Source organism: Poeciliopsis prolifica, unplaced genomic scaffold (assembly GCF_027474105.1).
Source record: "Poeciliopsis prolifica strain line A6 unplaced genomic scaffold, Auburn_PproV2 SCAFFOLD049, whole genome shotgun sequence".
NCBI classification, from domain to species: Eukaryota; Metazoa; Chordata; class Actinopteri; order Cyprinodontiformes; family Poeciliidae; genus Poeciliopsis; species Poeciliopsis prolifica.
Window position 1 is genome coordinate 3,064,418 of NW_026562424.1, and position 27,982 is coordinate 3,092,399.

Below are 27,982 nucleotides of genomic sequence, written 5' to 3' on the forward strand. Positions count from 1 at the left end.
TAAAATCTGAAAGGTGTGGCATGCTTTTTTTGCACTCTGCCAAGGTAAAGTATGTAACTTTTATTTAAATATTTATATATTTTACATATTTGTTAATCCTGTCATCATGTCTTGACAGTATGTTATTAGACAGATAATGTGTGGATCTCCTCAGGCACCTGGCTGAAACAACCAATCAGAGCCAGGAGGAGGAGCTTAGCGCTGTCAATAAATCTCTTGTAAATGTGCAAATGGTGGAGAAACAACTAACTGCAACAGAAAAAAAAGTTTATCTGCCATCATCAGTGGCTATGCTAACTAGCCTGAGCATTCATGGCTAGTTAGCCAATGTAGCACATGGAGCAATGAATGACAGCGCTAAGCTCCGCCTCCTGACGCTGATCGGTTGTTTCTATTTAATACTGGGAGAAAACAGAGGAGCTTAATTTTTTTTTCCACAGATTGTCTCCTTAAACTTGAGCTTCAGTTGTCAGTAAATACGTCTGAGCAAATAATTATATTTGATTACTTTAAGCTAAAGTAATCAATAATCAATAATCAGTTATTCTGGGAAACTTTCCCAGAATAAGTGTCCATTGTGTTTTTGTAAATATTTGGATTTTTTTTAATATCATATTTTAAATTGTTCAGTCAAGCTTCAATCAATTGAGTTTATTTGCATATCACATTTCAGAATCAGGGTTCATAAAAATATCACAGTCATATTTTGTTTCATCATCAAAATAATCAATACACATCAATCAATATTTAAACATGATTGATTTTTTTCTATTTAAATTTATTAAACTCAAAAGAAATCAATTAACATGAACCTGATTTATTTGGTTTCTGTTGACAGAAATTTTACGTCTCAAAATGCCGAGTCGTCATTTTTTTCCTCCTGAATCGAGCTGCTTTCCCAGTCTGGTTCTCCGCTCTGATCCGTCCTGTTCGCACGAGCGACTCTTCAGGAATGCCTAGAGGAAGTTCCAGTTCGGCACCGCCGTCCGCACGGACTTCAACAAAGACTTGATTACATGATGAGGGTCAAAGGTGAAAAGTCTCAGCAGTTCCGACTTCAGATGAGAAATCAAAGGAATTCATTCTTTGATTCCGACAGTTTTCACACAAAAGTCTCTCAGACGAGGTGGTAACTATTTATGTCTGGAAGGTCAGAGGTCAGCTGAACAAACGTCCTTTTCTGATGGAGTTTAACGTTTTCTGAAGATGAAGTGTAAATTAAATCCTGTCAAAACTTATAAACCTCAGCATTATGCTTCCTTGAACAGGTTAGAATAGGACTGTAGGCTTTACAAAACAAGTTCCATGTTTTTCAAACAAAATCATTTTATATAAGGAGATTTCAGCCTGCTCAGTTCTGCCTTGTCACTTTAAATAAGCGGCTGCTGGCCACGCCTCCCAGCTCAACATTTACACTTGTGTAAAAATGGCTGCAAACTGATCTGCAATCATACAACCGTACATTTTGAAAAGCAGAAGTGGAGCCTCCTTCATAACCATCAGGAATCCAGAAAGTGGTTTCTGGATGGTAAGTGAACAACAAAACACTTTGGCTTTTCCAGCAGCCATTGCACAGTTGTGAACCCAGCTGACCAAACATGCTGGAGCTCTGCTAGGGTTGCTAAGTAACGGTCGAATTGAGTCTCGCAGTTGATCGAGACTCAACAAATGTGAGGTTTTTGAAACGGCTCATTTTCCAGACATCACAAAACACGAACTTATTACAAAATAAATAAATGTTTAGGTGTTTTTTAGAAGCAGGAAAAAATCAAATTATAAAAGTGTGAATTTCACATCAAATGTCTGTTTTAAAAATGGAAGCATAATTTGGAAAAATGTGCCAGATGTATTTTTAAATAATTGTAGGTGGAAACTAATAGTTTCACACACATATAATCATATATCAGTTATATAAAGTTAAACTGAATCTTGGATAAAATCTGATCATAAAATCTCAACTTTAACTGAAAAGAACATAATTATCATTCAAAATGTCTTTTTCTTTTTGTCATTTTCGCTTTTTAACAGGAAATAATTCTCCCTTTATTCTGTAAAGATGCAGATGATGCTGCATTGAGCCGAAGTGCTCTGGCATTTCCTGTCTCCTCTCAGAGACCCATTATGTTTGCAGGTCAACATCTTTATTCTCACAGCAAACCATCCATTGTATTATCTTTCCATCTTCCTCCCCCCTTCCACTTCCTCCTCTCCTCTTGTCTTTAATTTCTCTTCATCCCCCAGGACTAAAGTGAGTCATGCCATTAGCACATAATGCAGAGCTGCTAATGGCTGTCCAGTTTCCGTCATGTCTCGTTCTTATTTCTGCCCCGTGGAAAAATAAACGCGTTTTTTTTTCAGCTGCTCAGTGTGTCCCACTGTCACATCGACGTTAATAAATTGGGCAAGAAAACAACAGGCCAGTGAGCCGAGCTTGTTCTCCATCTTTGCTCTTTTCAATCCACCTTATTGATTTCTTCAAAGCTTAGGCAGCAGCTGCAACATGACACCAGTTCTTCATGTCATACTCAATGAAACAGTTTTTAAGCACTTAGCCATTTACATATTCAGCAGATTCAGCCATGATTCATTTTTCCATCATCCAAAATCTATATTTATTAATTGTTTTAAGCGTTCTGCTCTTAAGATCTGACTGAAAATATTGGATTTTAAATGTTTCTGAATTTGAGTTCAAATGATTTTTGTCCGTGTTAAAGTCAAAGATGATTAATCGCAACCATATAATTAGAAACATGAACGACCAAGGCGAAATAATTCGATTTGACAAAAAGTCGGAATCGTGTCACTTCAGGCTGCAGTGTGAACGCAGCCCAACTTTTACTTTGAAATGTTTGTGTAATGATTTGTCTTTGCGCTGGTTTTGACTGCAGTTGTTTCAGCTCATTTGTTTTTTGTATAACTCTTACTTTATGAGGTGATCATTTGACAAAATGCAACAGATTAAACAAACCACATGTTCAAGTAAGATCACATTTTTATTCTGTCTTAGAAACAATTTTAATATTTAATCATCTGTTAAGACTTGTGCTGAGTAAAATATACCACAAATGCACATGAGTGTATGACACACCATTTTATTTTCATTAAAGGGATCCAAGGCCTTCACAAAAAGGGGTTGACTCTTGGTAGCTATAGAGTACTAACACAACACGTGACAACAATGAAACCTCAACACAAATAACCTGTGAGAACAAGTGAAAACACAAATAAATAGGAGATTTTAAGGACATTTCATATGAGTTGCATCAACAGAATCGGAGGAGAAAAAGTGAGCAGAGCCTGAATCTCTGTAAAAGTACAATAAAGGCTTCTGTACAATATTTGATTTGTTTCTGAGTAGCTGATTGTCTCTGTAGCGCCATCTTTTGGTCATGCACAGCTGGTTCAAGTGTGTAGTAGTTTTACGTTTCCTCCTCCACCCCCGATTGTCTCGTTGAAGTGCTTGCATTTTAGTTTGACGTGCAAGAATTTCTGATTGTCCCTCGCTGAAGAAAAAGTGTCGTTAGTGATGTACAAAACAGTTTAAAAGACTTTGTGAATCAGTTTGTAATCGCTTTAAAAGCCGCTGCTGTTTTTTTTAACTGACTGGATAAAAATATTCCCCAAATTAATATCAAATATAGAAGAAATTTGCTGCAGATTTCATTTTTCAGGGTAGAACCTATAACAGAATGGCAAAATTGTTATTTTTGATAAATTGTCTTGTGCTTCAAGGATGATTGGAGCCCAGATCATGCGACATTCTTTCCTCTAATGACGCTTTGCAGACTCACACAGTTACGTTCTTCCCCCACAGACGTCTGTACAAAAATATGCAGCCTCAGTGCAGTCAGGATAGGCAGGATTTACACTTTTTATGGTAGATTTTTAAAGTTTTAAGTACAAGTGATTGCCATAAGTGAGTCTAAAATCTTCACAGTCGTCTCACAGCTTAGGGAACAAGCTAGTTTATCACAATATGGTTAAGCTGCTCAAGTAACAAGAGACAGTGGTTGCACTTCACAATACACCTGAAATATGCTGATTTACCTGGGATGATTGATCTGTGTGTGTGTGGGTGTGTGGGGGGTGCATGTGTGCGTGCGTGTGTGCGTGTGTGTGCGTGCGTGTGTGTGTGTGTGTGTGTGTGTGTGTGTGTGTGTGTGTGCGTGTGTGTGTGTGTGTGTGTGTGTGTGTGTGTGTGTGTGTGTGTGTGTGTGTGTGTGTGTGTGTGTGTGAGTGTGGCACAGCCTTGCACTTTTCTCAGACTCAAATGTATAAAAATTAAAAACAGTTTTTCTAAAAAATAAAAATCTAAACTTTAGTTTGAATTTATTCTTGAACATTTTGATTCTCCAGTTGCTTGCAGTTCTAGACAACGGATGGATGGATGGATTACTTGGGAGACGAACACAAGGCATTGCATGATTGTGAAATGGGAAAAAATCACTGCAAAAACACAAAATCTTACCCAGTAAATTTTGTCTAGTTGAAATAAGACAAAACTGACTTGCAAGTGATTTTTCAACAAGATATATCAACTTGATTGGTTCCTTAATATTGATGAAAAAGTAATAGTTCAATTGTCAGATTATTTAACTTAACAACATTATTTTTCCACATTTATATCAAAATATTATTGGCTTAAAACAAGCCTTTATATTTTGCTGAAACATTACTTATGAATTAATGTTGTCTTATTTCAAATATACTAAGACATTTGCACTAGAAACTGGACCAGAAATACTTGTATAACAATTTGTGTTTTTGCAGTGATGGTAGAAAACGTTTTAGAAATAAAATCCTGAAAATTCAGGCCATCAACAGCTACCGTTGAGAAATGTGATTTAATTAAAACATTTTTCAAACAAAAGCACAACGTGTGCACAATCTGCAGCACAACATATCCAATGAAAAAAAATAAAACAAAATTTGTAAATAATAAAGGAGAAGAATTAACTCTGCAAAACATGGTGTTGGCAGCATGATGCTGTGGGGATGGATGGGGCGCAATGTTGGAGAATTCAGGTAAAATCAATCTGAAAAAGACTGGAAACTTGAAACAACCATTAACATCATGTGTGAGAATGGCCTACTCAAAGGCCAGACGCAAAAATATTGAGAATTTCAAACAAGACTACTAAATGAAAGTTAATAAACGCTTGCTTGAGTTATTTCTCCAGGAACTTGGAAGAGACGCACCATAAAAACCCAACTGCAGACTAAATACAAATGCCCACCACACTTTACAGATTTTGAAATGTAAAACATTTGAATTTTAAATCTTCTCTTCAATCTTCTATTTGATGAAGGCAATTGTGCTTCCTTGTTTTTATTGAGTGGTATCAGAGTAAAAGGGGACTGAATCCAGGTGCAGACCACCAATGGAGGATTTTCTTCCACTTCACAATCATGCAATAGTTGTTTTGGTTTATCACGTAAAATCCCAGAAAAACATAAAAAACTTTGTGGCATAATTTAAATTCCCCTAATTAAATAAATCAAATTATGGAAACAAAGTGATAAAATTATGAGGATTAAATCATATGAGAATAAAGTCAAAATAATATGAGAATAAAGTTATAATAGGCTATTATAACTATTCTCAAAATATTACTTTATTCTTGCATTATTTCAACTCTATTTTTTAATTCTTTTATGTGTTTACACTGTAATACTATAACTGTATATTTGTTTTATTTTATTGGCCTTGTTGCTCCATCGTAGTAATGAGACAAAATCTGAGAAATTCAAAGGGTGTGAATATTTCTTTGGTCCTGTTTGTTCAGCTCTCCTGTAAATCGGGGAACCCGTTCCCCCTGGCCGTTCAGAAACGGAACCGGAACCAGCAAAGTACTGTGAAGTGCAACCAAAGCTGCTTTTGGTTGGTTCTGTAAACATTTAATGCATTTCGGGGTCTTCAACCCTCCAAGGCTCCTCTACAGCTCCGACCTGCGCTTCCTTAAAACATGGATGCTAATCTTGCTACGTTGACACGACCTTTACATGCCCTTCGTCCTCTTCCTCCTCTTTTCTTCTTCTTTTGTCCATCAGCATTCGCCTGGAGCTCACTGTAATCTGGCCCAGTACTGCCCCAGGTTCTGACTCATGCTCTGCGGCTCCGTTCCTGGGACCTGGACCGGCACCGAAACCCCGGGTGATATGAGCCCTGAGCGGGAGAGGACAGGGAAACGCCACGGTTCTGAATTTAGCAAACACAGAGGGAACTGGAAGGTAAAAATGAGACGTTTCCGCCAAACACCCACCTGTGTTGGAGCTGGCCGAGGGCGGAGTCTGCAGGTGAGGGGAAGAGTACGCCGACGAGTCGAAGCTGCGCGGCGCAGAGGGCGACGGAGGCAACATGCAGGAGTACGAGGAGGCCGACTGGGGAGGAATAGACTGAGAGGGAAGCAAGAGAGAAAAAAAATCAGCTTTAGAGAATGAAGCATCAAGACCAGGGGGGTTCAAAGTGGGGTTCGGGAGCCATTCGTAGACCTTGAAATCTTTAAAGCTGCAGTATTTAACTTTTATAATAAAAATATGTTTTGTTGTGACAGTTTAGTATTTGGTAGATAATCTGAAAAGATCCACCTCTTCCCTGAGCCATTTGAAGAAATGCAACATTCCCAACCAAAAATAACCAATCAGAGCCAGGAGGCGGGGCTTAGTGCTGTCAATCAAGCTCATGTTCTCCCGGCTAAATGTGCTAATGTTGGAGAAACAATTTACCTTTACGGGAAAACCATTTATCCTCTGTTATTGCTAACTGGCTTTAGTGTTCACAACATGCTGTGCTAGCTGCAGCGTAGCTACACAGAGAGTGATTGACAGCGCTAAATCCCTCCTCCTGGCTCTGATTGGTTATTCCTAAATAACACTGGCAGAAGGCAGATATTTTCATAGATTATCTATCTCATAACAAACTGCCACAGCATGTTGACAGTTTTAATAAATACGTTAAAAAATGTTTTATCAAAGTTACATACTGCAGCTTTAATTTCATAAAAGTTTTTCTTTATTTTTGAGCAAGTAAAACCAAAAGAAAAAATAAGAAATCAAATCACAGTATACTAATTTTGCTTTTTTAATTCAATAAATTTTGTGACCAATAGTTTGGATTTGTCAGTTTTGGCTGCCAAGGCAAACAGAAAAGGCTATGCTGGAATTTGACCACTAGGAGGAGCTAGAGGTGTGTAAAACAGAGTGTAGAGCAGCTGGAGTCTGAATCATTCTTAACATTATATGAGGCGTGTTATACTTTTATAATTGCATGGAAAAGACCATTTATGTCTAATCTACATGTATGTAGATTAGACATATATTTAAGCAAAACTAAACATTATTTTTGTGCAGCTATTTCCTTCAGGAACATTTGGAACAATGATCCACTCACTGTGAGAGAATGTTCAACGTTCTACACATTTAATATCCAAATACATAATAACTGGCTTAAAATAAGTCAACAATGTCTGCATTAGAACCCAAAGGATCAAAAATGGCTCAGGTGGACCAAATCTGGAGACTTCAAATTATAGATAAGGGTTTCCCCACAACCAGAGTACGGAAGAGGACACTAAATAATATAAAAATATTAAAAAATATGTAATTCTGACTTTAATTTGCACATTAATTTCAAAATTCTGTTTATATTAGAATCTTGGAATTCTGATTTTAATCTCATAATTCTTTTTTATTTATTTATTTATTTATTTATTTTTGGCACTAATCCTCTCCCGTAGAGAGAGACGCGGCTCAGACTGTGACGCAGGATGAATGATGAGTGTTGAATGTCCAACCTGGACTCCAGATGAAAAGACAGACAGCGAGCTGTAGCTGGGCAGCGACGGCTCCGTTTGACTCAACATGGACCCTGCTGAGACAGAGATGGTGGTGAGCACACACACACACACACACACACACACACACACACACACACACACACACACACACACACACACGCAGACTCACTGAAACCATCTCGCGGTGGGAATATTTAATATGTTTGCACTCTAATGGAGAAACCCTGACTCTTTGCAGGAGCCGCTGTGAGGATTGTCATTATAAACTACTGAAATATTCCATCTTCGGATGTTTAAATCATGTACAGCAGATGCAGCAGATGCAGACCGCTGCTCCGGTGGCGATGGTCTGGCCTTTACCTGAGCTGCTGCCGTGCTGCTGGTGGTAGACGGACGTGTTGAAGGAGGTGTTGAGCGGCGCCTGGCTCTGTGAGCAGGAGGTGACGCTGCCCGACCTCCTCTGGTTGCGCAGCTTCTCCTCCCTCCTCCACTTGGCTCTCCGGTTGGAGAACCACACCTGACAGCCAGACTCCAGTCAGACTCCGGACCAAAACAAATTCACTTTTTCCTCAGAATTCGGACTTTAATCTCCTGAGACTAAAGTCAAAATACTGGGTAAAAAATAAATCAAAATCATGAGAAAAAAGTTGGAATTCTGACTTTAATCTGAGGATTCTGACTCTAATTTCAGAATTATAATTTTTTTTCTCAGAATTTTACTTTAATGTCAGAATTACATTTTTATCAGAATTCTGATTTTAATTTCTGAGAGTAAAGTCAAACTGGGAAAATAAAAAATCAAAATAATGAGAAAAAGGTTGAAATTCTGACTTTAATTTGAGAATTCTAACTCTAATTTCAGAATTATGATTTTTTTTCTCAAAATTTTACTGTCAGAATTACATTTTTTCTTAGAATTTTACTTTAATGTCAGAATTAAATTTTTTCTCAGAATTTTACTTTAATGTCAGAATGTTTTTTTTCCCAGAATTCTGACTTTAATCTCTGACTTTAATCTCTGACTTTAATCTCAGACTCAGGCTGCTCTTCAGATCATCTGCTGGAATCCGTCCTGATTTGCTCACCTGAATCCGGGCCTCAGGTAAATCGATCTTGTTCGCCAGCCTCTCCCTTGCGAAAACATCTGGGTAATGTGTCCTTTCAAACTCTGTGGAGGATATTACATGACGTCAAACACGCATCACAAAAAGAAAAACACAGGACTATTAACAGCAGTTTGCCCTGAAGCTTCAGAAAAAGTTAATCAAAGCTCAAATTTAAAATGAAAAAGAGGCAAATTTTAACAGACTGTGCTCAATGTCGAGTATTAACATTACTACTTATGTTTTAGAGGAACCTTAAATCCAGGAAGTTAAGCTTCCATGCTTACAACCCGTTTTGAAATATTTATCTGTTGCACTTTGTGTAAATTATTCATCCACGTGGAACACGCACAAAGTTCAACTGAAAGAATTCAAGTTGAGAAGCTGCCTTAGCATTTTATTTCAAAGCAGAGATGCTTTAAACTAAACAGCAGAGAAGTACACTTTGATTTTAATCTCATCAAAACTGGTTTCAGTTTGAATTTGGTGAGATAAACCAGTGTTACACTGCAAAAAACACAAAACATTCCCAAGCAGTTTTGGTCCAGTCTCTGGACTCACAAATATATTAGTTCACTTGAAATGAGACAAAAATAAATTGCAAGTCAATAATTCCTTAATATTGATGAAAACGTACTGGTGACACTGAAACATTATTTCACAAAATATATTGTAGAAATGAAATAATCTGTCAATGAACAAAATACTAATTAATCAATATTAAGGAGATATTCTTGCTTAAAAGTCACTTTTAAGTTAGTACACTTGAAAAAAGACAAAGCGTAAGATATTTATACTAGAAACTAGTCTAAAATTGCCTATTAAGATTTTCTGTTTTTGCAGTGTACTAAATCAGAAACTAAGTCTGGGTATGAGTAAACTCCAGCCTTCGATGCTGCAGTTAGACTTTAGGTTTCAGATCGTTATTGCTCAGCAGACAAACTGCTGACATTTCTGTTGTTGACAAGTCAAAACGTGAAGAAGCCCCGCCCTGCCAGGAGCAGGTTGAGACACCATCCTGATCTCCAAGTTTTCAGGTCTAGTTCCACAGAAAGCTCCAAACTTCACACTTCGAAACTGATCAATTAAAACCTCAACACTCAGAGAATAAGTAGCTCCAACGCTGCAAAAAGAAAATCTCAATAAGTAACTTTTCAGCAAGACAAACTAGCTTGTTGTACGTAAATAATTCCTTCATAATGATGAAAAGGTTCGACTTATAAAATAAGAAAAATGTCTCATGATAAGTAAAATATTCTGCCACTGGATCCAGTACATTTTTAAATCAATTTTCACAAATTATTGACTCAAAACAAGCAACCATATCCTGTTAAAAGTTACTTACAGGATAATTCTGTCTTAATTCAAGTGTACCAAGACATTAGCACTATAAACTATACTTGGTAATATTTTGTGTTTTTGCCGTGAAGTTGGGGTTTCAAAACCAGAAACAGTCTAAAGTTTTCTTAAGGAGTTTCTCACGCTACATCAACGCAGTGTGCCCCTTCCCCACCTGTTGCTGTGCACAACAGTCAAGACAGTCAGTCGACAGGTTGACTGTCTTGGTCACACATGTGAAAAACAATTTGGGTGTTTTTGGTTTGGAAAGTAAAAATTATGCATCTTCCTGTAACAGCTGTTGGAAACAATATAACAAACACATTTCTTTTGTTTCTATAAAAGGGACTAATAACTAGAGTTGGTAGTCAACCTGTTATTTTTGTTTTATCAAATAGATTTGTAATTCAGTACATTTATATCTCTGTTTAAGTCTTTCCAAATCTGTTTTTTTGTATCAAATCCAAATCGGCCAATACCTCAGATGTCTGTATCGGAAGTGAATACAGTGAAGTATAAATAAAAACACAAATTATTCATAATTTCTTGCAGGATGGTGCAGAAAGTGATTTTGCATTCATTTTTTGTTTAATGCAGACACATAATGCATTCAGTTACAGTGAAGCTGTTTTAAAACTGCTACAAAACTAGAGCAACTTTGTGCTACCTGTTACTGAGCACTGCTGGTCAGCTGGCTGAACAGAAGATCTTTTTCTTCCCTTACAAGGAGGAAATGTTTGGCAATATTTCAGGTTTTGCGTTACATTTTTTTTTTGTGTGGAAAAAGTGAAATTCCAAAAGTAAGATAGAATTAGATTGAGCCAAAATATGGAACGATTCACTTTTTTTCACTTCTGAAACTGATGTCAATATTGATATCTGAGGTGTATCATTGGCTGATATTGATGCAATACAGAAAAACAGCTGAATTTATTTAAAGCATTTATTTTTTAAAACGCAGACATAAATCTACTGAATGACAAGTTTGTTTGACAACTCTGCACCAGTACAGCGCTTTATCGTATTGCAAGCTCCGTCAAACATGTAAAAAACATGTAAAAATAAACTGCAACAAACCAATCCAATTGTTCAGAAAGTGCAGTTAGGAATTTTAAGAATAATGTAAAAAGTTATTTTTTGTTTATCATTTCCTTTATTTAACCAAATGAACCCTGCAGAGATCTGGATCTCATTTTCAAGAGGACCTTGGCAGAAGTCTGCAATACAGAATAAAAATAAAATAAACAGTATTACAGTCTAAACACGAGGCTGTAATTATGGCTCACAATACCTTGAATTATTTTCGATATCAGTATCGATACATATATTAATATCGAATCGATGTATTTCACCACCAGAGTTTAAATTAAACTTGTGTTGCTCTAATTGGCTTCGTTTTATCTGGCATCTGCGTTAACGCGTCGTGTTTACTGCGCTTCGGCTGCGCGCTGAGTTTCAGTGGACCTCATTACTGTCATCTGCACAGACTGACCGCAGCGATCGGTTTCTGCTCGGGCGCACAGCGGACGCTGCCTCCTCGTTTGGCCCCGGGGCCCTGCGCAGCCACATCCAGTCAGCGGGATGCGGCTCCCTGATCCGGGGGCCGCGTCCCGCTGCAGCAACGACGCATTTTCTGCTGCTTTTCGCCGCTACGGGCCTTTTTGGAACGGAGCGGGAATATTTGCGGAGATAAGATAATGGATGATTTGCATCTGGAAGTTGAGTTGTTTGGCCGCCAGAGGCGCCAATAAAAATCCCGACCTGTCAAAATATGCAAACTGATTTTGTTTGTGATGAATCAGGAAGCTGTGAACCAGTTTGTTGCAGCAGCTGCTGCAGCTGCTGCGTCATGGCGCAGCTTTGAGCTTTGCGTGCTCTGACCTTTCTCCAGAGCCTCGATCTGCTCCTGCGTGAAGCTGGTCCGGTTCCTCTGCAGCTTCCTCTTGAGCTGCAGCCTCAGCTGAGACTCCTCGCCTTCGTCCCGCTCCACAGGGACTCCTCCTCCTCCTCCTCCTCCTCCTCTGCCAGCGCCTCCTCCCCCCGCCTCTCCCCCCATGCTGCCCTCTGTGTCCAGCATGCAGCCCTCGGACACTGACAGCAAGCAGAGGAAAAACACACATGAAGAAATTTATTTAAAACAAATGTTGCTTTTTAGGGCTTGCAGCATGTTAGCAACAGGGGCGGTCGCTACATAAACGAGGCCCGGGCGAGCCCCTCTGTTTGGCCCCCCTGTCACACAGACTGAGCCAATTTTACAAAAAAAAAAACAAATGTTTTTGCAGGGTATCTTATCTGAGTCAGCCCTTCACTTTAACAGCTAAAATAACTGATGTTTTAAATGTAATATCTTGTAATTTTTCATGCATTTACATGAACAGAGGCAGATCAATAGGACCGATTATTAGAGCCACACTAAAAAATATATAAAAATTGAATACAAGAATAAAGTCATAAAATGATGTGCTTAAAATCAGAATCAGGTAATATTGACTTTATTCTCTAATTTCAACTTTATTCCTGAACTTTATTCTCACAATATTATTACTTTATTCTTGTAAGTTTATGACATCATTCTCATCATTTTAATTTTATGTATTTTTTCCTAGTATGGCTCTAGTACTTCATCGCAGATCAATGTCTAAGCAGCATAAAATTATTTGGTACAAGTCTGTACTTTGCAATCTCCAGGTTGGCCTTCAAGATAGTAATAAATGCCCCAAAATACATTGAAAAATTCTCATTTTTTAATGTTTTTACAAACAGAATAAGAATGTAAACAATCCAAACCTGCTGTTTTTAAGCATGTCTGATATCTGTGGAACAATCCTCTTCAGGTTTGACCAGTTTAAATGTTTTATATTTAATATTTTAGATTTAAATGTTGCACAAACTGCATAAAAATAACCTTTACCCAGCACTTAAACTGTATGTGACATAATGGGCGCCCACTCATTGACTAATCAAGCAAATAAGCAGCAAAAACTTATTGTGGATGTAAATGAGAGGCAACTTCTTTTGCGTCGAGATGCACGCTGTAGCCCCCCAGGCCGTGGCGCCCTGGGTGGTGAGCCACATCCCCCAGGTCACAAACTACAGGCTCAGATTTTCTGGCTGCAAAAGTTAATCTGCTTTAAAATTCAATAGATCTGACCTTAACCAGCTGACATGCATCCACGCTCGGCGTCACCCTCACCTGCGCTGTGCTGCGTCTGAACGCCGGTGGGGTCATGGTACCAGTTGTTGGGCCCGCTCCAGTTGGAGCCGCTCTGCAGGTTCAGCATAGTTAACTTCTCATACATAATACGGGCGTCCAGACCAGCATGGAGAGAAATAAAGGAACCCCCGTCCTCTGCGTGTGATCGGCCCCGTTTAGTCCTCTCCGCCTCCTTGGGTCCGTTTTGAAACGGCAGAAAAACGAAGCAGAAGAAGAAGAAGGAGGAGGAAGGAGGGGTTCGTATCGCATGAGTTCACACATGGTTGGCATTGTGGCGAATTAGCCTCATGATGACAGACATAAATGGAGTTAGTTACATGCTCGCTGTCGTAACGTGTGTGTGTTATACATTGCAAAGCTAGTATACCACGGGGAGAGGAGGTACATTAGAACCCACTCAGAGAGCTGTGACATTTGACTTGCTTTTAGCTCCGTTTTTGCAGAACTCAAGCTTCAATGCACTCAGAAATAAGCAAAAATTACCTATAAAAGTATAATTTTTCATGAAACTAATAAACTTTCCTTGCAGATGTGCAGAAATGAAGCCACTGCATGAGTTGGAAAGCTTTAAAATCAAAGTTGTTCACCTAGAAAAGGCTTCAAGTTAGGATGCATAAGGCTCAATCACACAGTTGTTGCAAAATATATATATATTTTTTTACGTTATATAATAGTGCGACTGAAGCAAAGAAGTGTCAAAGGTCAATTTGGATTAATTTAGCTTCAACAAATTCACAAATTTCAAAACTGGGTTAAGAAAATTATACAGCATGAAACATTTAAAAGCTTAAGAGATTAATTTTCACCAACTCACCAAGTTGACCAGAGAGACGGACGCAGTCGTCCTGAGAGTTCCTCTCCTCCTCGGCGGACCTTTATTCCCCCAACGTCCGGCTTTGTTGACAACGCTGTGTGTGTGTGTGTGTGTGTTGCAAAGGAGAGTGCAGGGAGAAAGATGAAGAGAGTTGGACAGGGTGAGATAGAGTGAAAGAGGGAGGAGAGGGACGGAGGGATGGAGAGAGGTGGAAGGAGGGGGGCTCTGGAGAGAAATGCGTCTGCAGGCGCTCGTGTCCTCCGAGCGATGGGGAGAGAGAGGAAGAGGAAGAGAGGAAGGGAGAGGGAGCCACCGAGGGGTGACAAAGTGAGTCAACATCAGTGTCAAGTTTGAACTTAATGCCAGCGAGAGGAGGAGGGGGGAAGGCTGGGAGAGAGGAGCATAAAGCACAGATAATGGAAAGATAGGGGATGATAAATAGATGATGGGGTTCAATTTTAGCCATAAATTACACATAAATACTGAGTAAAATCAGCAGGGAGGTATTTCCAGACCAGACTGCGCTGAACCGGGTCACATCTTTAATTATTGCTTCAATTATGGGAATTTTCTCTTTCTTTTTTTGGCCTGTTTTAAATCAGGACTATTTTGTGTTTTCTTTAAAGCTGATAAAATTAATTTCTATTAATAATGCGATGTGGTGAGAATCAGTATGCATTTTAAATATTTCAGAAATAAATTAAAAGTACCTTTATCTCACTCACAACCTGAAATCTAACAATAAAGCAATACATCTTTAAAAAAGCACCAAAAAATAAAAATATTTCAGATTAATTAATCAAAATGTGACATTTTCTTGCAGGATCTAAATTTATTTTTATTTGTTTCACAATCAGATGATTTGAAACTACAAAACAAAAAAAAACATTTTTTTGGGTGTTTTTTTTTTTTTACAGTGGGAGCAAATCGTTAATGTTAGATAATTAAAACATATTTAAGCTCCGAAGCTTTGAGGAAACATCAGAAATATCAACAAAACATCTAATAAATGAGACAGAATCTATTTCTAAGGTGTTTTATTATAACACAAAACCTTCTTTGGATATGAGGACACATTTTAATAAAAATCTATTACTGCTGATAGGAAAAGAAGATTTTTCTGCTTTGTGCTCATGCAATGAAACATCTCCACATCTTCACCCACAGGTGATTATTAATAGTTTTTAGAGAAAAATCCGACCATTAGTTTTGGGAAACCTGCTTGAAGGTAAAACTCATTTGTGTTGCAGCCTGAGCAGAACCTGCAGCTCGGCTCTGTTTTAACAGTAATGACCTACATCCAGTCCAAACACGTTCAGCAGCAGCGAAACACCTGATTTCATCAGCTCAGGTTGCAGATTTTAAAGAATATCTTCAAATTTGTGGCTGATTCACTCTTATCTTTTAAAATACTGCAGGCTTCAATAGTTTTATTATTTCTGTTAAACATGTTTTCATTTGATCCCCAAAATCTGATAAAAAAACATAAATATCACAGTGAGATATGTCTGATGATGAATGATTTTTGTGATGAATTGGCACATTATTCAAATTTAATACAGGTTTGGTGATGAAGACTATGATGAAGAGTTTAAACGGTTCGTTTTAAAAAGAGTTTTACCTTTAAAATGTCGTTTCAGCTGCAGCAGAAACAGAAAAAGTATCTGCACCCCTTCGACAAACATCACGCAGCACATGACTGCGACGGTTTTTAAAAGTTTTCAGGAATCTGAAAAGTGTGGTGGGCATTATTGATACATTGAAACAGAGTAGAAATAAGAATAAAATGATCAGAGGTTGATTATCTGGAAAGCATACATTTAAAAATAATTCAAAAGGATTTCTGGTATTTTATTCCAGTCATGAGAAGCTTTCACTGAAAATAAGCTTTGTCTGATTGCAATTTATTTTATTTTGTGGCATCAGAGTAAAGGAAGCTGAATTAAATGCAAATAATTATGTGGCTGTAATGTGAGAAAAAATAAATGGTAAATTAAATGTGTTACATTTAATTGTTGAAGGTAACGATCCCGTTCATCGCCTTCAGCCTGCAGATATATGGAGATTAAATTTAACACATTTAACCCCTTTAGTGTCTGGATCATTAATAATTTCAAATAATCCTAAACAAACTGTTTGTTTCTGAACTCTCCCTGAGTTAAAACATTAGTATTATTGTTTCTAAATGAATATGAATTTGTTCTCTTTCATTTTGAGGTCTGAAATCACTGCATGTTTTTCTCTCATTTTCTGCAAATAAATTCCATATTTTTGCTTGACACTGTCAGCAGTTCACAGAATAAAAGCTCATTTTACTGATCCCTTCATTTTTCCAGAGCTTTTCTTCTTTTTTTATGCAAATTATCACCTGGAGGGACAATAAACCTTTTAACCGTTTACATATGTTTGTGTTGAAACGTTAGAGAAAGGAAACGCGACGCGCTGTTGGATTCGTAAGCCTGTTTTGTCCAACCGGACTCAGACATGCAGCAGCTTGAAGACGCAGAAACTCTCCTGATTTTCCAACAGCAGGCGCCATCAGGGCCTTTCAGCTGCAGCTTGCAGGATCCCCATCCAGGAACTCCAGCCTGCAGACGGACACGCTCGGCCCGACGTGAGGTGTGTACGGTGACGCAGGTATGACGGGATGTACAGCGCCGAGCCGAGCAGAAGCCGGGTTTAAATATATCTCCATGCAGCGGAAGGGAGAGATGGAGGACGGAGGCGAGAGAGGCAGAGGGGAGGAAAACAGAGAGAGAGAGTGAGGAGGAAGTATATGACTTTGGGGTGGGAGTAGGGGCTTGGGGATGGGGAGGGTGCCAGCTTGTTTTATTTCCGGTTGACAAGACTTTGCGCTCCCTTTCTCTCTGTCGCTCCCTCTCTCTTTCATACTCTGCTATTCTTTCTCTGCTGCCCCCTCTGCTCCCCCCTTCTCTGTTACTTCCCTGCGAGATGCGCCTTGGAGAAAAGAAAGGACTTGACAAGTTCAAAGGTAAAAAGCACAGTGGCAGTGGATGCGTGCAGACGCTCCACTTAAGCAAAGGAATTACAATACTTGATTAAAAGTTTCCTGCTTGAGTTTCCTGCTTGGCTACAAGTGAACATTGTGCAACACTTCCATCGGTTCATTTGGGATGCTTTAATGTTTTGTGGAAGGAAACTTTCCCTGCTGTTAGAGGATGAAGGCTTTTTTTTAACATGTATTTATGAAGCACTTTAAAGCAGCCACAGCTTTTATTCTTCAAATATAACACAAAAATACCAAGAGTTACACATAAAATCTAAATAAAACAAACTAGGTCAAGTCTGGACCTGAGGGGCCAAAAAAGGTAAGTAAGGTTGAAGAAGCTCATGGAGATTTGCTGATCATTCAAACATTTAAATGTGAAAATAAAATAAACTGTAAAATGCACAGGCAGTGGAGTGAAGCCAGATGTGATCAGAACAAAGTTTATAAAACACCAAAATACAGCAAATTTCACCTAAACTTGGTCTATTTATGTCTAAGTTCACTTCATATAAATCAAATTTCTCCTCAAATTAGCTACATGCAGTCAAATGTGATACTAATTAAAGGAAAATACAATTGATCATTTAATCCCAAAAGATAAAATCTGGTTTTGTTTCCTGTTAAATCAACTCCTAATTTTAAATTATCTCAGTTATCCTTGGTCGATTGCTTTGCTTTCAAACCAGAAATAAACCGATAAAAACCAGAAGCAGCAGCAAAACGTGAGCCAGAAGTTCAAGGCTTCGATCAGAGGAGTCAAACTCCCGTCCTGCATCCAGCAGCGGGTGATAATTAGTTACATTTACTTGGGTAACTTATAAAAAAATTAATTTTAGGACTATTTTTACTCCACTGTTCTTTATTATAAAATATTTCTTCTCTTACTTGAGTCAAATTTCTGGATTTTCTATCCACTGAATGAAAAACAAACATGTTTTATTCAAAAATTCAACATAAACAGACAGTTTCTGTCAAAGTTTCATAATTTTTTTTTATTGAAAGAAACTAATTTGGAAACATTTATTTGACCTGACTTTGTTATTTTTTGTTACTTATATAAATTATTGTCATTTTTGTCCTTTCAACTTTCAACACTTACGTCACAGTCATAAAAAATCATTGTAAATTATTTCTCTTTTACCTGGAGAACAATAAATAAAACGTAATATTTCACGCTTGGCTTAATATTTAGTCATTTAACTGTTTGTTCTTATTACTTTGCACTTTTAAAGCCTATAAAATGTTTCTATTTTATTCCCAGCAATGAAATTAAGATTTTTCTTCTACAAACTTTACTTTAGTTAACAGAATAAAAAGGATGGACAGGTGTGCCCAGGTGTGTTTTTGAGTAAAAACTCACTAGACTTATTATGAGATCAAAATAAAATAATTTAAAACAATTGTTGTTCTCTTTTTTCACTTCTTACCCTAAAAAAATTACAAAAAGTGTCAGAGGGGCAAATATGTGCACTAACCCCAACCCTAACCGGAAGGGCCACAAATGGTCCCCAGGCCGCACTTTGGACACCCCTGCTCATGTACAGGTAGGAAAAAATGTATTTTAAAAAATTATTAATTATTAATTATTAAATCAAGGAGTTGCATAAGGAAAATATTTGGTATGAAGATGGACGTTCATGTTGATTCTCAAGGCTCCCAGTCTCATTTCTCCCAGTCTGTATTTCTACCTTCCCATTTAATCTTCCCCTTCCTCCATTTCATACCTGCAGTCAAATATCCATCCAGTTAAACTGTATCGGCATATTCAGTAATTATAAAACATCTCTAAGCTCCTGTTGTTCGATTTGTATTGGAGTCACATAAATTACCTTAAAGGAGACGAGATTATTTGTTAAAGTGTGAAATCAGGTATAAAATGTCACTCTATGGAGTACAAATGATGCCAAATATTCTGCACAAGACATCCAATGAAATGATCAAAACTACAATTATTTGGCTCCAATCTTTGATAAAAAAGTGAAAAAATATAAAATAATCCAAACTAGTGGTTCTCCAACATTTTATAACTATAATGACAGAGATTTTAAAACAGGACATACATTTTTTATAAAATCTGTTCTTGTCCACTGCAATGTTTAATCTGTTGATTTTTTTTTTTTTTACTGAGAAATAATTTTTGTTCAAGTTTAAAGAAGTAAAAGTTGAATTTACATGTGAACAAATCAAAACTTTCTCAGCAATCTTGTCCACTGAATCCAAAATGGCTGCCTTGCATCCAAAAGTTAGCGGTAGCTTCTGTAAAACACATTACATTTTCACATCTGATGAGTTGAATCTCATTACATCTTTCTTTATCGCCTCCTCTTTCGCATAAACAGGTAAGTACAAAACTTTAAAGCACAAAATGCAAAGAAATTCTCGTTAGCTGAATTGCTAACAGGAGTTAGCTTGCTCAGTGAGCTCGTCAATGCGCGAATCCAACTGGTTTCCCAACTGTAAACTGGAACGTTTAGCTCACAGCTCATCTGTTCATGGACCCTTCAATCTGTTGATGAAAGATGAAGGAAAATGGATCAGAATCAAAGAAATTTCATTTTCAGACTCAAACGTGATCAGTAAAGCTCCTTTCATTCAAATGTGACACAAAATGCTTTGCAGGTTTTTAAAGGCACTAAAAACCATAAATAGATAAAAACATAAATACTAAACATTCACATCTAATATTGTTGCAAACATGACAGGACTCAATAAGTGATTCCATATGAAATAGAACTGAAGTAATAATTTTATCTAGCAGTTAAAACGCTACAACAAAAAGATGCTAAAACAGCTTCACTAGAATTTAAATAAGACAATAAATAAAAAAAAAGAATAATAAATATCTTAAACTATTTGCTTTTAAAAGCAAAAAAACCTAAAATTACATGAATAAATATGCCTGATATTGCTGTTTTGTTGCTTGCTATGGTGAATATTTATGATTTTAAATTAAAATAAATGCAGGTTTTAGCAGTTTTTCAGTTTAAAAATTTTCACTGAATAATTCCATTGAATTTCAACAAAAGAATCAGTAATGCACTCAAATTTACTTTGATTTCTTTGTTTTGTTCCCACAAAATAGGATCAATTAAGTCCTTTTGCAAAAGCCTTAAGTTTTTTCTTTATTTTAAAACCTAAAAATAGAAATAAAATAATGTTCCTCGAATAATGACAGTCGACATTCTAAACAACTTTAAGGATGTAAAAGATTCTTTCCCTGTAAAAACTATGTGAACTCCAGTGTGTGACGGGGTGTACTTTCTTATTTTTTCACCCTTAACATGAGCAAGAAATAAAACTGAGTCGGATCGATGTTTGTCTTTTGGAAATATCCTCACTGGTGACTTTATCACATTTTATGCTGAAATTTGGTATTTAACAAGTAAATTATAAGACATTAAATAACATCTAGAAAAAAAAAAAAAAAAATCAGGATTTCTGGTTGTTAATACCAGGAGATTAAAACCCCTGAGAAGAAAAATCCTTCTTTAAATGTTTGAATAATCAAACAAAACTTCAGGATAATAAAAAAAGGATTAAAATTGTGACTTTAATTTCACCATAAAATCAATAAACAGAGTTTTATTGTAGCAGAGGGTTGAGTGTTTTCAAGCTTTTGTTTTTCTTATTGTCTTTCGGTTGTTGGAATTTGGTTGAACCTACGTGATCCCTGCGCCTGCCGAGCGCAGCAATGCATGTGTGTGTGCGTGTGTGTGTGAGTGTGAGCATGTGTGTGTGTGTGAGTGTGTGTGTGTGTGTGTGCATGTGTGTGTGTGTGTGAGTGTGTGTGTGAGTGTGAGGTGGCGCGTGCTTCACTGCAAAGATTTATGTTGCTCCGGGACATGCATTTTTTTTAGTGCATCTTGTTAGTTCATTCCTGTCACCTCTCTCGCTCTCCCTCCCTCCATCCTCTGCTTTTTCAGCACTGAAGGGGGGATGGGGACGAGGAGGGGGGGGATAGGGGGGTGGGGGAGGGGGGAGGGGGGAGGGGGGGTGGAGCCGGTCGCCATGGCTACCGTGCCATGACAAATATTCATCAAGTTGTTGGAATAACAACAAATGGGAGAGCATTATAATGGCTCTCTCTGACTGGGTCCAATAATGCCTTCGTATATTATGAGTGAAGGGAGGCGGATGGCAGAAATAAAAAAATAAAAACAATGAAATAAAAATCTATTTAAAAGATCTGCTGACCCTGCAGGCGGAGACACGTTTTTTTTTTTTTTGTCTTTTCACCTGTTTCGGTGACTTCACCTCCCCGTTACCTGCTTATGGGATTCACTGGGAGGACTTTGGTGAGTCTTTCTTTGTCCCTCCATCTCTGGCTCTTCCTGTACTGTTGTGTAGCCGCGGGCGATACTGTGATGTGTCCTCCCTCTGTCCCTCCCTCCCGCTCCCTCTCTCTCTGTCCCTGTCACCTTCAATTGCTCTGTGAAACTAGACACAGTGCCTGGGGCGGGCGGGGGGACGGAGAGAGGGAGCGAGGGAAGGATGGAGGGATGCAGGAAGGGAGGGGAAAAGGGGAGACAGACAGCTTTACAGGCAGACAGAAGGAATAAGCGCTCTGACATGTAAAACGAACCGGATTACCACATGAAAAGAACAAAATCGATCATTTTGTTTTCTTTCTGACCACATAATCAAACACTTAAAACAACAGCTGAATCAATGCCTGCCTGTGTGTGGCTCTGCACTCACTGAATAATAAAGCAAATTCCTAGAATTAAACCTGCTGAACTTGTTTAACAACTAAATATTGAAGAGCTTTAAAATCTCTTGAGAATCTATTCTTTTCATGTATAAACAGGATTATTTGTCTTTGTGCCTCTTTTGTTTTGTTAAATCAGACCAGTGGTGACAAACATATTTTCATTTTGGGCCAAATCGAGATCATGAATGTCCTTAAAGGGCCGGTTGTGCCAAGCGTATTGATAACACCTGATCACAAACTGTTAAAATATCAACAATTCTTAAAGTTAAATATTATTATTCAATTTATTTTCCGTCTCTACAGGATTTTGTGGTTCTTTTTGTGATTTTTTAAAATAAAAATCAAAGTTTTTGAGGTACTAATTTGGAAATATTTGCGACATTTGCTTCTATTTATACGACTTTTCATTACTCGCTGTATAGATCCTAAACTATAACCTGGCATCAATTTAAGCTGAGACAGCTGTTTAGTACAAGTAAGAAAGTTTTTGACAATTTTAGCAAAAAATGTGCAATAAACTCCCAGTTATGTATCAGCACAGAAAAGTGCAGAGATTTGTTGATTTTGCACAAATTTCCAAGATAATTCTCGAGACACTGGAGGGACTGACTGATCAAATTTGGCAGTAAACAGAAAAAAACTTAATTGATTTGATTGATATTTAAGCACACTTAGCGTTTACTCTAGAATCCAGACGGCCACATAAAATGCTACAGCGGGCCGGATTTGGCCCACGGGCCTTCGGTTTGACACCTGTGAGTTAGACTAAACTTTTCCTGCTTTTCCTCAGTTAGGATGACAAAATTATGTCAGTTTGCTAAATATAAGAATGAAGAGAAATATTTCTTTATTACTTTTTGTTTTTTTAACCAAAAACTGATTAAATAGATTTAAACATTTTTACCTAAAAGAAATATTTATTTTTGTAAACTTTGGAAATGCAAAAAGAATAAATAAATAAATAAATAGGAAAACTGCTGTAACACTGAAACCTCCTTTGTTCTCCATTTTTCACCGAACCTGAACCCGCTTCCCAGGAAAACAACCTGAGAGGAATGCAAGGACGCAGGTGCGCTGCAGGGGGCGGGGCGAGGCCTCTGATTGGGTGTGAAGTTCCGCTCAGGTAACAGGTTCCTCGGTTGAAACCGTGACTCAGGGTTGAGCGCAGATCGCGGGCTTTTGGGGGCGTAAACGGATTCTTGCGTTTTTAGGAAAGTTTTCAGAAAAGTGACAGAAGTTTCTCAGCTTCAGTTTCTGCTGCGTCATCACGGAGAGGGCCAGCCGCAGCGTTGGGACGATTTATTGAAATAACCGTCTAAAAACTGATTTGTTAATGTAGGCTATTTGTTCATCAAAATGGCGACGAAGTTTCTATTTTCTGTCATGTTTTTGTGCTTAACAGGTGAGTGCAGGGCGGAGGTCTTCCTGTCGGTTCCCCTCCCCTCCCTGTTTCTTTGTTTGGCAAACAGACATTTTGTTCTCTCGGCTCGTTTTCGGCTGTTTGAGTTTAGCGGTCATTAATCGTCTCCATGCTCTGCTCCGGGGTCATAAACTCGTATTTTGTCCAGGGTTCTCCGATGCGCAGGTTTGCGGCCGCCGTCCGGCGCTGAACGACAGGATCGTGGGAGGCGTGGGCGCCTTCAGGGGGGCTTGGCCTTGGCAGATCGACATCCAGGTGAACCCCGATTCACCGGACATGTTTGCGTTTTCATCCTGCGGGTTTGTGGTTTTGCTGATGGAGGGGTTTGCCTGTGATGCCGAGGTGACTCACTCCTTCATTCTCCTCTCTGCCTGCAGAAAGGCAAAACACATGTCTGTGGCGGATCCCTCATCGCGGAGGACTGGGTGCTTTCAGCTGCACATTGCTTCCCGGAGTAAGAAGCTCCAGCCGGACTGACCGACAGAACCTGCTGGACTCTGGTCTAATTTGCATTTGAAGGCATCTGGGCTGTTTTGCATGAAATCAGAATCTGAAACACAGAAACTGCCTTAACTTAAAGGTTCATTTCAATTTCAAAGGTTAAATTTGTGAAACCAAAAGACGATCTTTAAAAAAAAACACATACTATTTCTAAATCAAATGCTAAATTAATCAATATTAGTCGCATAATAAATACATTTTAAATGGATTTAGCTGTTGCACTTTTGTGATCAGGGTTTAAAATGGTGTTGCGAAATATCAGGAAATTGTGCAGTTGCTGTAATATTGCGATGGCTGTCATTTTCGATTCATTTTATCATCTGTGCTTCCATCATTTTGTCTCATGAGTTCGATGAAACTCTGCCCAACTGGCTAATCATTACACTAGGATGTAAAATGAAGGTTTATAACTCTTGGAATATATTTGCTGACAACTCCAGGGGTATAAAATTAAACTCAAGCGTGTTTTTAATGCTTTTCTGATGCAGCTGAATATTTCAGAATCACACACTCTGCCGTTTGCTTCTATGCTATTAGAAAATAGTGCAAATTGTTGTCCTTATTTATTCATCTAATCATTTAATTTGATGTTGGATACGTCAGATCTTTGCACAGATTACCAATAAGCAACTTTTATCAACGTTCATAATCAGTTGGTGTGAAACTATCTCAGAAAATCCGCATTTAAACCTTTTTCATGTAAAAAAAGAAAAAGAGTGACCGCCCCTGATTAGCCTGTGAAGTTTACATTTCTGCCATTCACAAAATCTTTTAAACACCAACTTTTCTACATTTTGGTCATGAAACAGAGACTATGAGACTCAAAGCTTGCATTTTTACGTGTTTGCAAAAATTCTTCTAAGTGGCCAAATTGTTTTCAACCAGAGGAAATAAACACTGAGCGTTGGATTTAAAACATCTGCATCATCTGCATTCTAATATACATTTTCAACTTAACTTATTAGGACTACTTTCTATAATGCTCTTGATGTCTGCTCTGATTTGAAAGATTAAAATGATTTCTTATTTAACGCCAGTAATTTGTTGTTTTTCAGTCCATCCGATATGTCCTCTTACACTCTGTACATCGGACGGCACCAGCTGGACGGGAACAACCCGCAGGAAGTGGCCCGTTCTGTGAAGCGCATCGTGATTCCACCTGCCTACGAAGACTCCAAACGGGGCAAAGACATCGCTCTCCTGCAGCTGTCCAGCTCCGTGTCCTGGAACAACTTCATCCAGCCTGTGTGTTTGCCTGCGCTGGGAACGTTGTTTCCCGCCGGGATGAGCTGCTACGTCACAGGCTGGGGAAACGTCAGGGAAGACGGTAAAGCCCGTTAACTTCCTGGGAAGTAGAATATCCTCAGTTCATTTATTTAACTTCAGAACATGAGGCTCTGATGTTGTATTGGTTTCACATGCAAGTGCAAAGAAATGAAAAATAAAAGAGAGAAGGGCTTCTTCAAATGATTTAACAGAAAAAAACTAATCAATAATTATTTTTATCAACTGCAGATGTAAACAATTAATTGACTTATGAGTAATGTTTACATTAAAATGAGTTCCTATTGATTAATAAGTCTTAACTAGTACATGTTCTATTAGAAACAACATTGTTAAAACGACTGGTTTTGTTTTAAAAATGTAAACGAGTTTTATTCTTTTCATCTTTTTCTACTCGGCCACTTAAAAGGTTCCTATTTTTTGTTTTATTAATGTCTAAAGTTGATGTGAGAAAATATTTCTTTTTTGTTTATTAAGTCTATATTTAATATACAATATTTGTTTAAAAATTATTGTTTTTATGAAAAATAAGGAAAGACAGTCGACACCCCCTTAATACGAAAGAACAATTTTTCGGAAAATGGCTGCTTATCAGTTGGTAGTTGATTTAGTTCATTTGATTTTAGAATAATTCAATGATCTATTACGTCCCTAATCATTAACAGATGTGAAATGTGTATTACACTCACATTATTCTAATGTAAGATGATCTTAAGTTATAAAACATGCTTTGCTAAAAAAGCAGCTGTGATTGATTAGCTTGCGTCTCTCCAGTGCCTCTGTCAGGAATCGGGACTCTGCAGGAAGTGCAGGTGCCAATCATCTCCCAGACTTCCTGTCAGAAAATGTACCAAACGAATCCGACGGAGCAGGTGGACATTCTGTACGACATGATCTGTGCAGGATACCAGCAGGGCGGCAGAGACTCCTGCCAGGTACCGTTTGATTTGTGTTAACAAACATTCGCTCGTTTGAGTGAAAAAATCTGAGCTAAAGACGCATTGCACGTCGTTTACATCCGGAAATTTCACACATGCGCACAACACTAAAGGGCGAAAAGACCATATTTTCACATGCTATTCACAGCTGTGCTGCTGCGGTTGAACAACAAAATGAAACCTGGAGTTGTGGGCATTATTAACCACCGAAGTGGAAAAAAACCTGAAAAACCATCGAAGAACAAAGTGGCTCTGAGTCTGCTATGCCTTGGCATAGCAACTGACTTACAACAATGGCGCTGACATATCAGAATTTGACACCAAAAAGAACAGAAATTTAACCTGTTGGTTTAATGTTTTCAGGGTTGATGTTTGTCTAAACACCTGCTCTACCGATGATTTGTCAGTGTGTGGATCGCCTTATCTATTAGTTTTTAAATATTTTTTTAACTGAACCTAAACACACCAAATTCCACAACACATCTACATTACGGTTGTCATAGTCAAGCTAGCGTAACTAAACTACTTCTCTCTCCCTTGATATTATTTTTTTATTAAACATTTTTCTGACCTTATCTAGTTGTAGTGATGACAATCAGTAGCAGAGCTCTGTTTATTTTTCTTTTATATGTCAGGTTTGCATTTGAGATTTAGTGCTGTATGTTGACGACAGCTAAAACCGACGGCAGTCATTGTCAGCCAGCAATTACAATAAATTAATCGCACAGTAAAATTAAAACCCAATAATTTCCATTGACGTGATTTATCTTTTTCTCTCATTGAAAATGTCTTTCAGTTGCAGTGTTAAATGTTCGTTAGAATTTAAAGTTTATTGATCTTGTAGAATTTGTTTTTGCATTATTATTTTTTCTTTAACCATCATGTTACTTAAAAGTGCTCCCAAAACAACAATATCATTATTTATCGCGATAACTTCTGTAGCAATTTATCCTCCAGGAAAATCTATCATGACAAGGCTCGTCCAGCAGGGGGCGGCATGTTGCACACATGACATCACATCTGCAAGCTGAGTAACTCTTGGTCTCTTCAGGGCGACTCAGGGGGGCCCCTGGTCTGCGACATGGTGAATGGCACCTGGGTGCAGGCGGGAGTGGTGAGCTTTGGACTTGGTTGTGCGGATGAGAACCGGCCGGGTGTTTACACCAGGCTGACCAGCTACTCCGAGTTCATCCGCTCCACAATACCAGAGATCCAGCTGTACGGAGGAGCGCGGCGGACTGCGTGTGAGTGGGTCGTTGTGTTGGCCAGCAGTCTGTCCATATTCCTGATGCTAACTTCAAGATAAAACTGTTTTTTTTATGTTTGTGTTGGAACAAGAAACCCAATATGAATGAAGGAGTTATACATTGTTTCTGACAGTTTTAATCAAATTTGTAATTCTTTTTTCCTGTCTGCACATTAAGCCATATGGAACTTTGTAGCCTGATCTTGTTTTTAATTAAATTTGATTAGATTTTAAATACGAATGAGAAGTTTTATTTGGAATTAAAGAAAAAGTTTGATTAAGATGTTTGACTTTTCTGTTCTTTGTTTTTGGAATTTAATCCTGGGCAATTCGGCTGAAAACGTAGCACAATATAAGCGTTTCAAATCAGTCTATCGCACTGCAAAACATAGGTTGTAGTATTTTTGGTCTAGTTTCTAGTGAAAATATCTTGAAATAAGACAAAACTGTCTTACAAGTAACCTTTTAGTAAGATATAGAGCTTTGTTTTCAACAATTCCTTAATGCTGATGAAAAAGTTCTAGTTTCATTGGCAGATTATTTAACTTGTTTTAAGTCAATTTATCTTGAACTTTTCCATCAATATGAAGGAATTATTGACTTAAAA

General features: G+C 37.9%; 2 protein-coding genes across 3 annotated transcripts; one reads left to right on the forward strand and one right to left on the reverse strand.

Annotated features, from left to right (window-relative positions):
- Window positions 1-3,076: 3,076 nt before the first annotated feature.
- Window positions 3,077-14,506, reverse strand: pax10 (paired box 10). Of its 2 annotated transcripts, none has more exons than XM_055058036.1 (8): window positions 14,266-14,506; window positions 13,431-13,623; window positions 12,119-12,328; window positions 8,882-8,964; window positions 8,157-8,313; window positions 7,794-7,867; window positions 6,264-6,396; window positions 3,077-6,166 (listed from the first exon to the last, which is right to left on the reverse strand). In XM_055058036.1, the coding sequence occupies exons 2-8, from the start codon at window positions 13,534-13,536 to the stop codon at window positions 6,066-6,068; spliced, it is 864 nt and encodes a 287-aa protein (XP_054914011.1). In that variant the 5' UTR covers window positions 13,537-13,623; window positions 14,266-14,506; the 3' UTR covers window positions 3,077-6,065. The 2 variants fall into 2 exon arrangements, with proteins under 2 accessions (XP_054914011.1, XP_054914009.1); XM_055058034.1 differs by having other exon boundaries at window positions 7,794-7,870.
- An 8,618-nt stretch (window positions 14,507-23,124) lies between these two features.
- zgc:92313 (uncharacterized protein LOC436869 homolog) lies at window positions 23,125-27,658 on the forward strand. Its single transcript, XM_055057765.1, has 6 exons — window positions 23,125-23,388; window positions 23,555-23,661; window positions 23,784-23,860; window positions 24,963-25,234; window positions 25,966-26,126; window positions 27,181-27,658. Exons 1-6 carry the CDS (start codon window positions 23,343-23,345, stop codon window positions 27,433-27,435), a joined length of 918 nt encoding a protein of 305 aa, XP_054913740.1. The 5' UTR covers window positions 23,125-23,342; the 3' UTR covers window positions 27,436-27,658.
- Window positions 27,659-27,982: the final 324 nt, after the last annotated feature.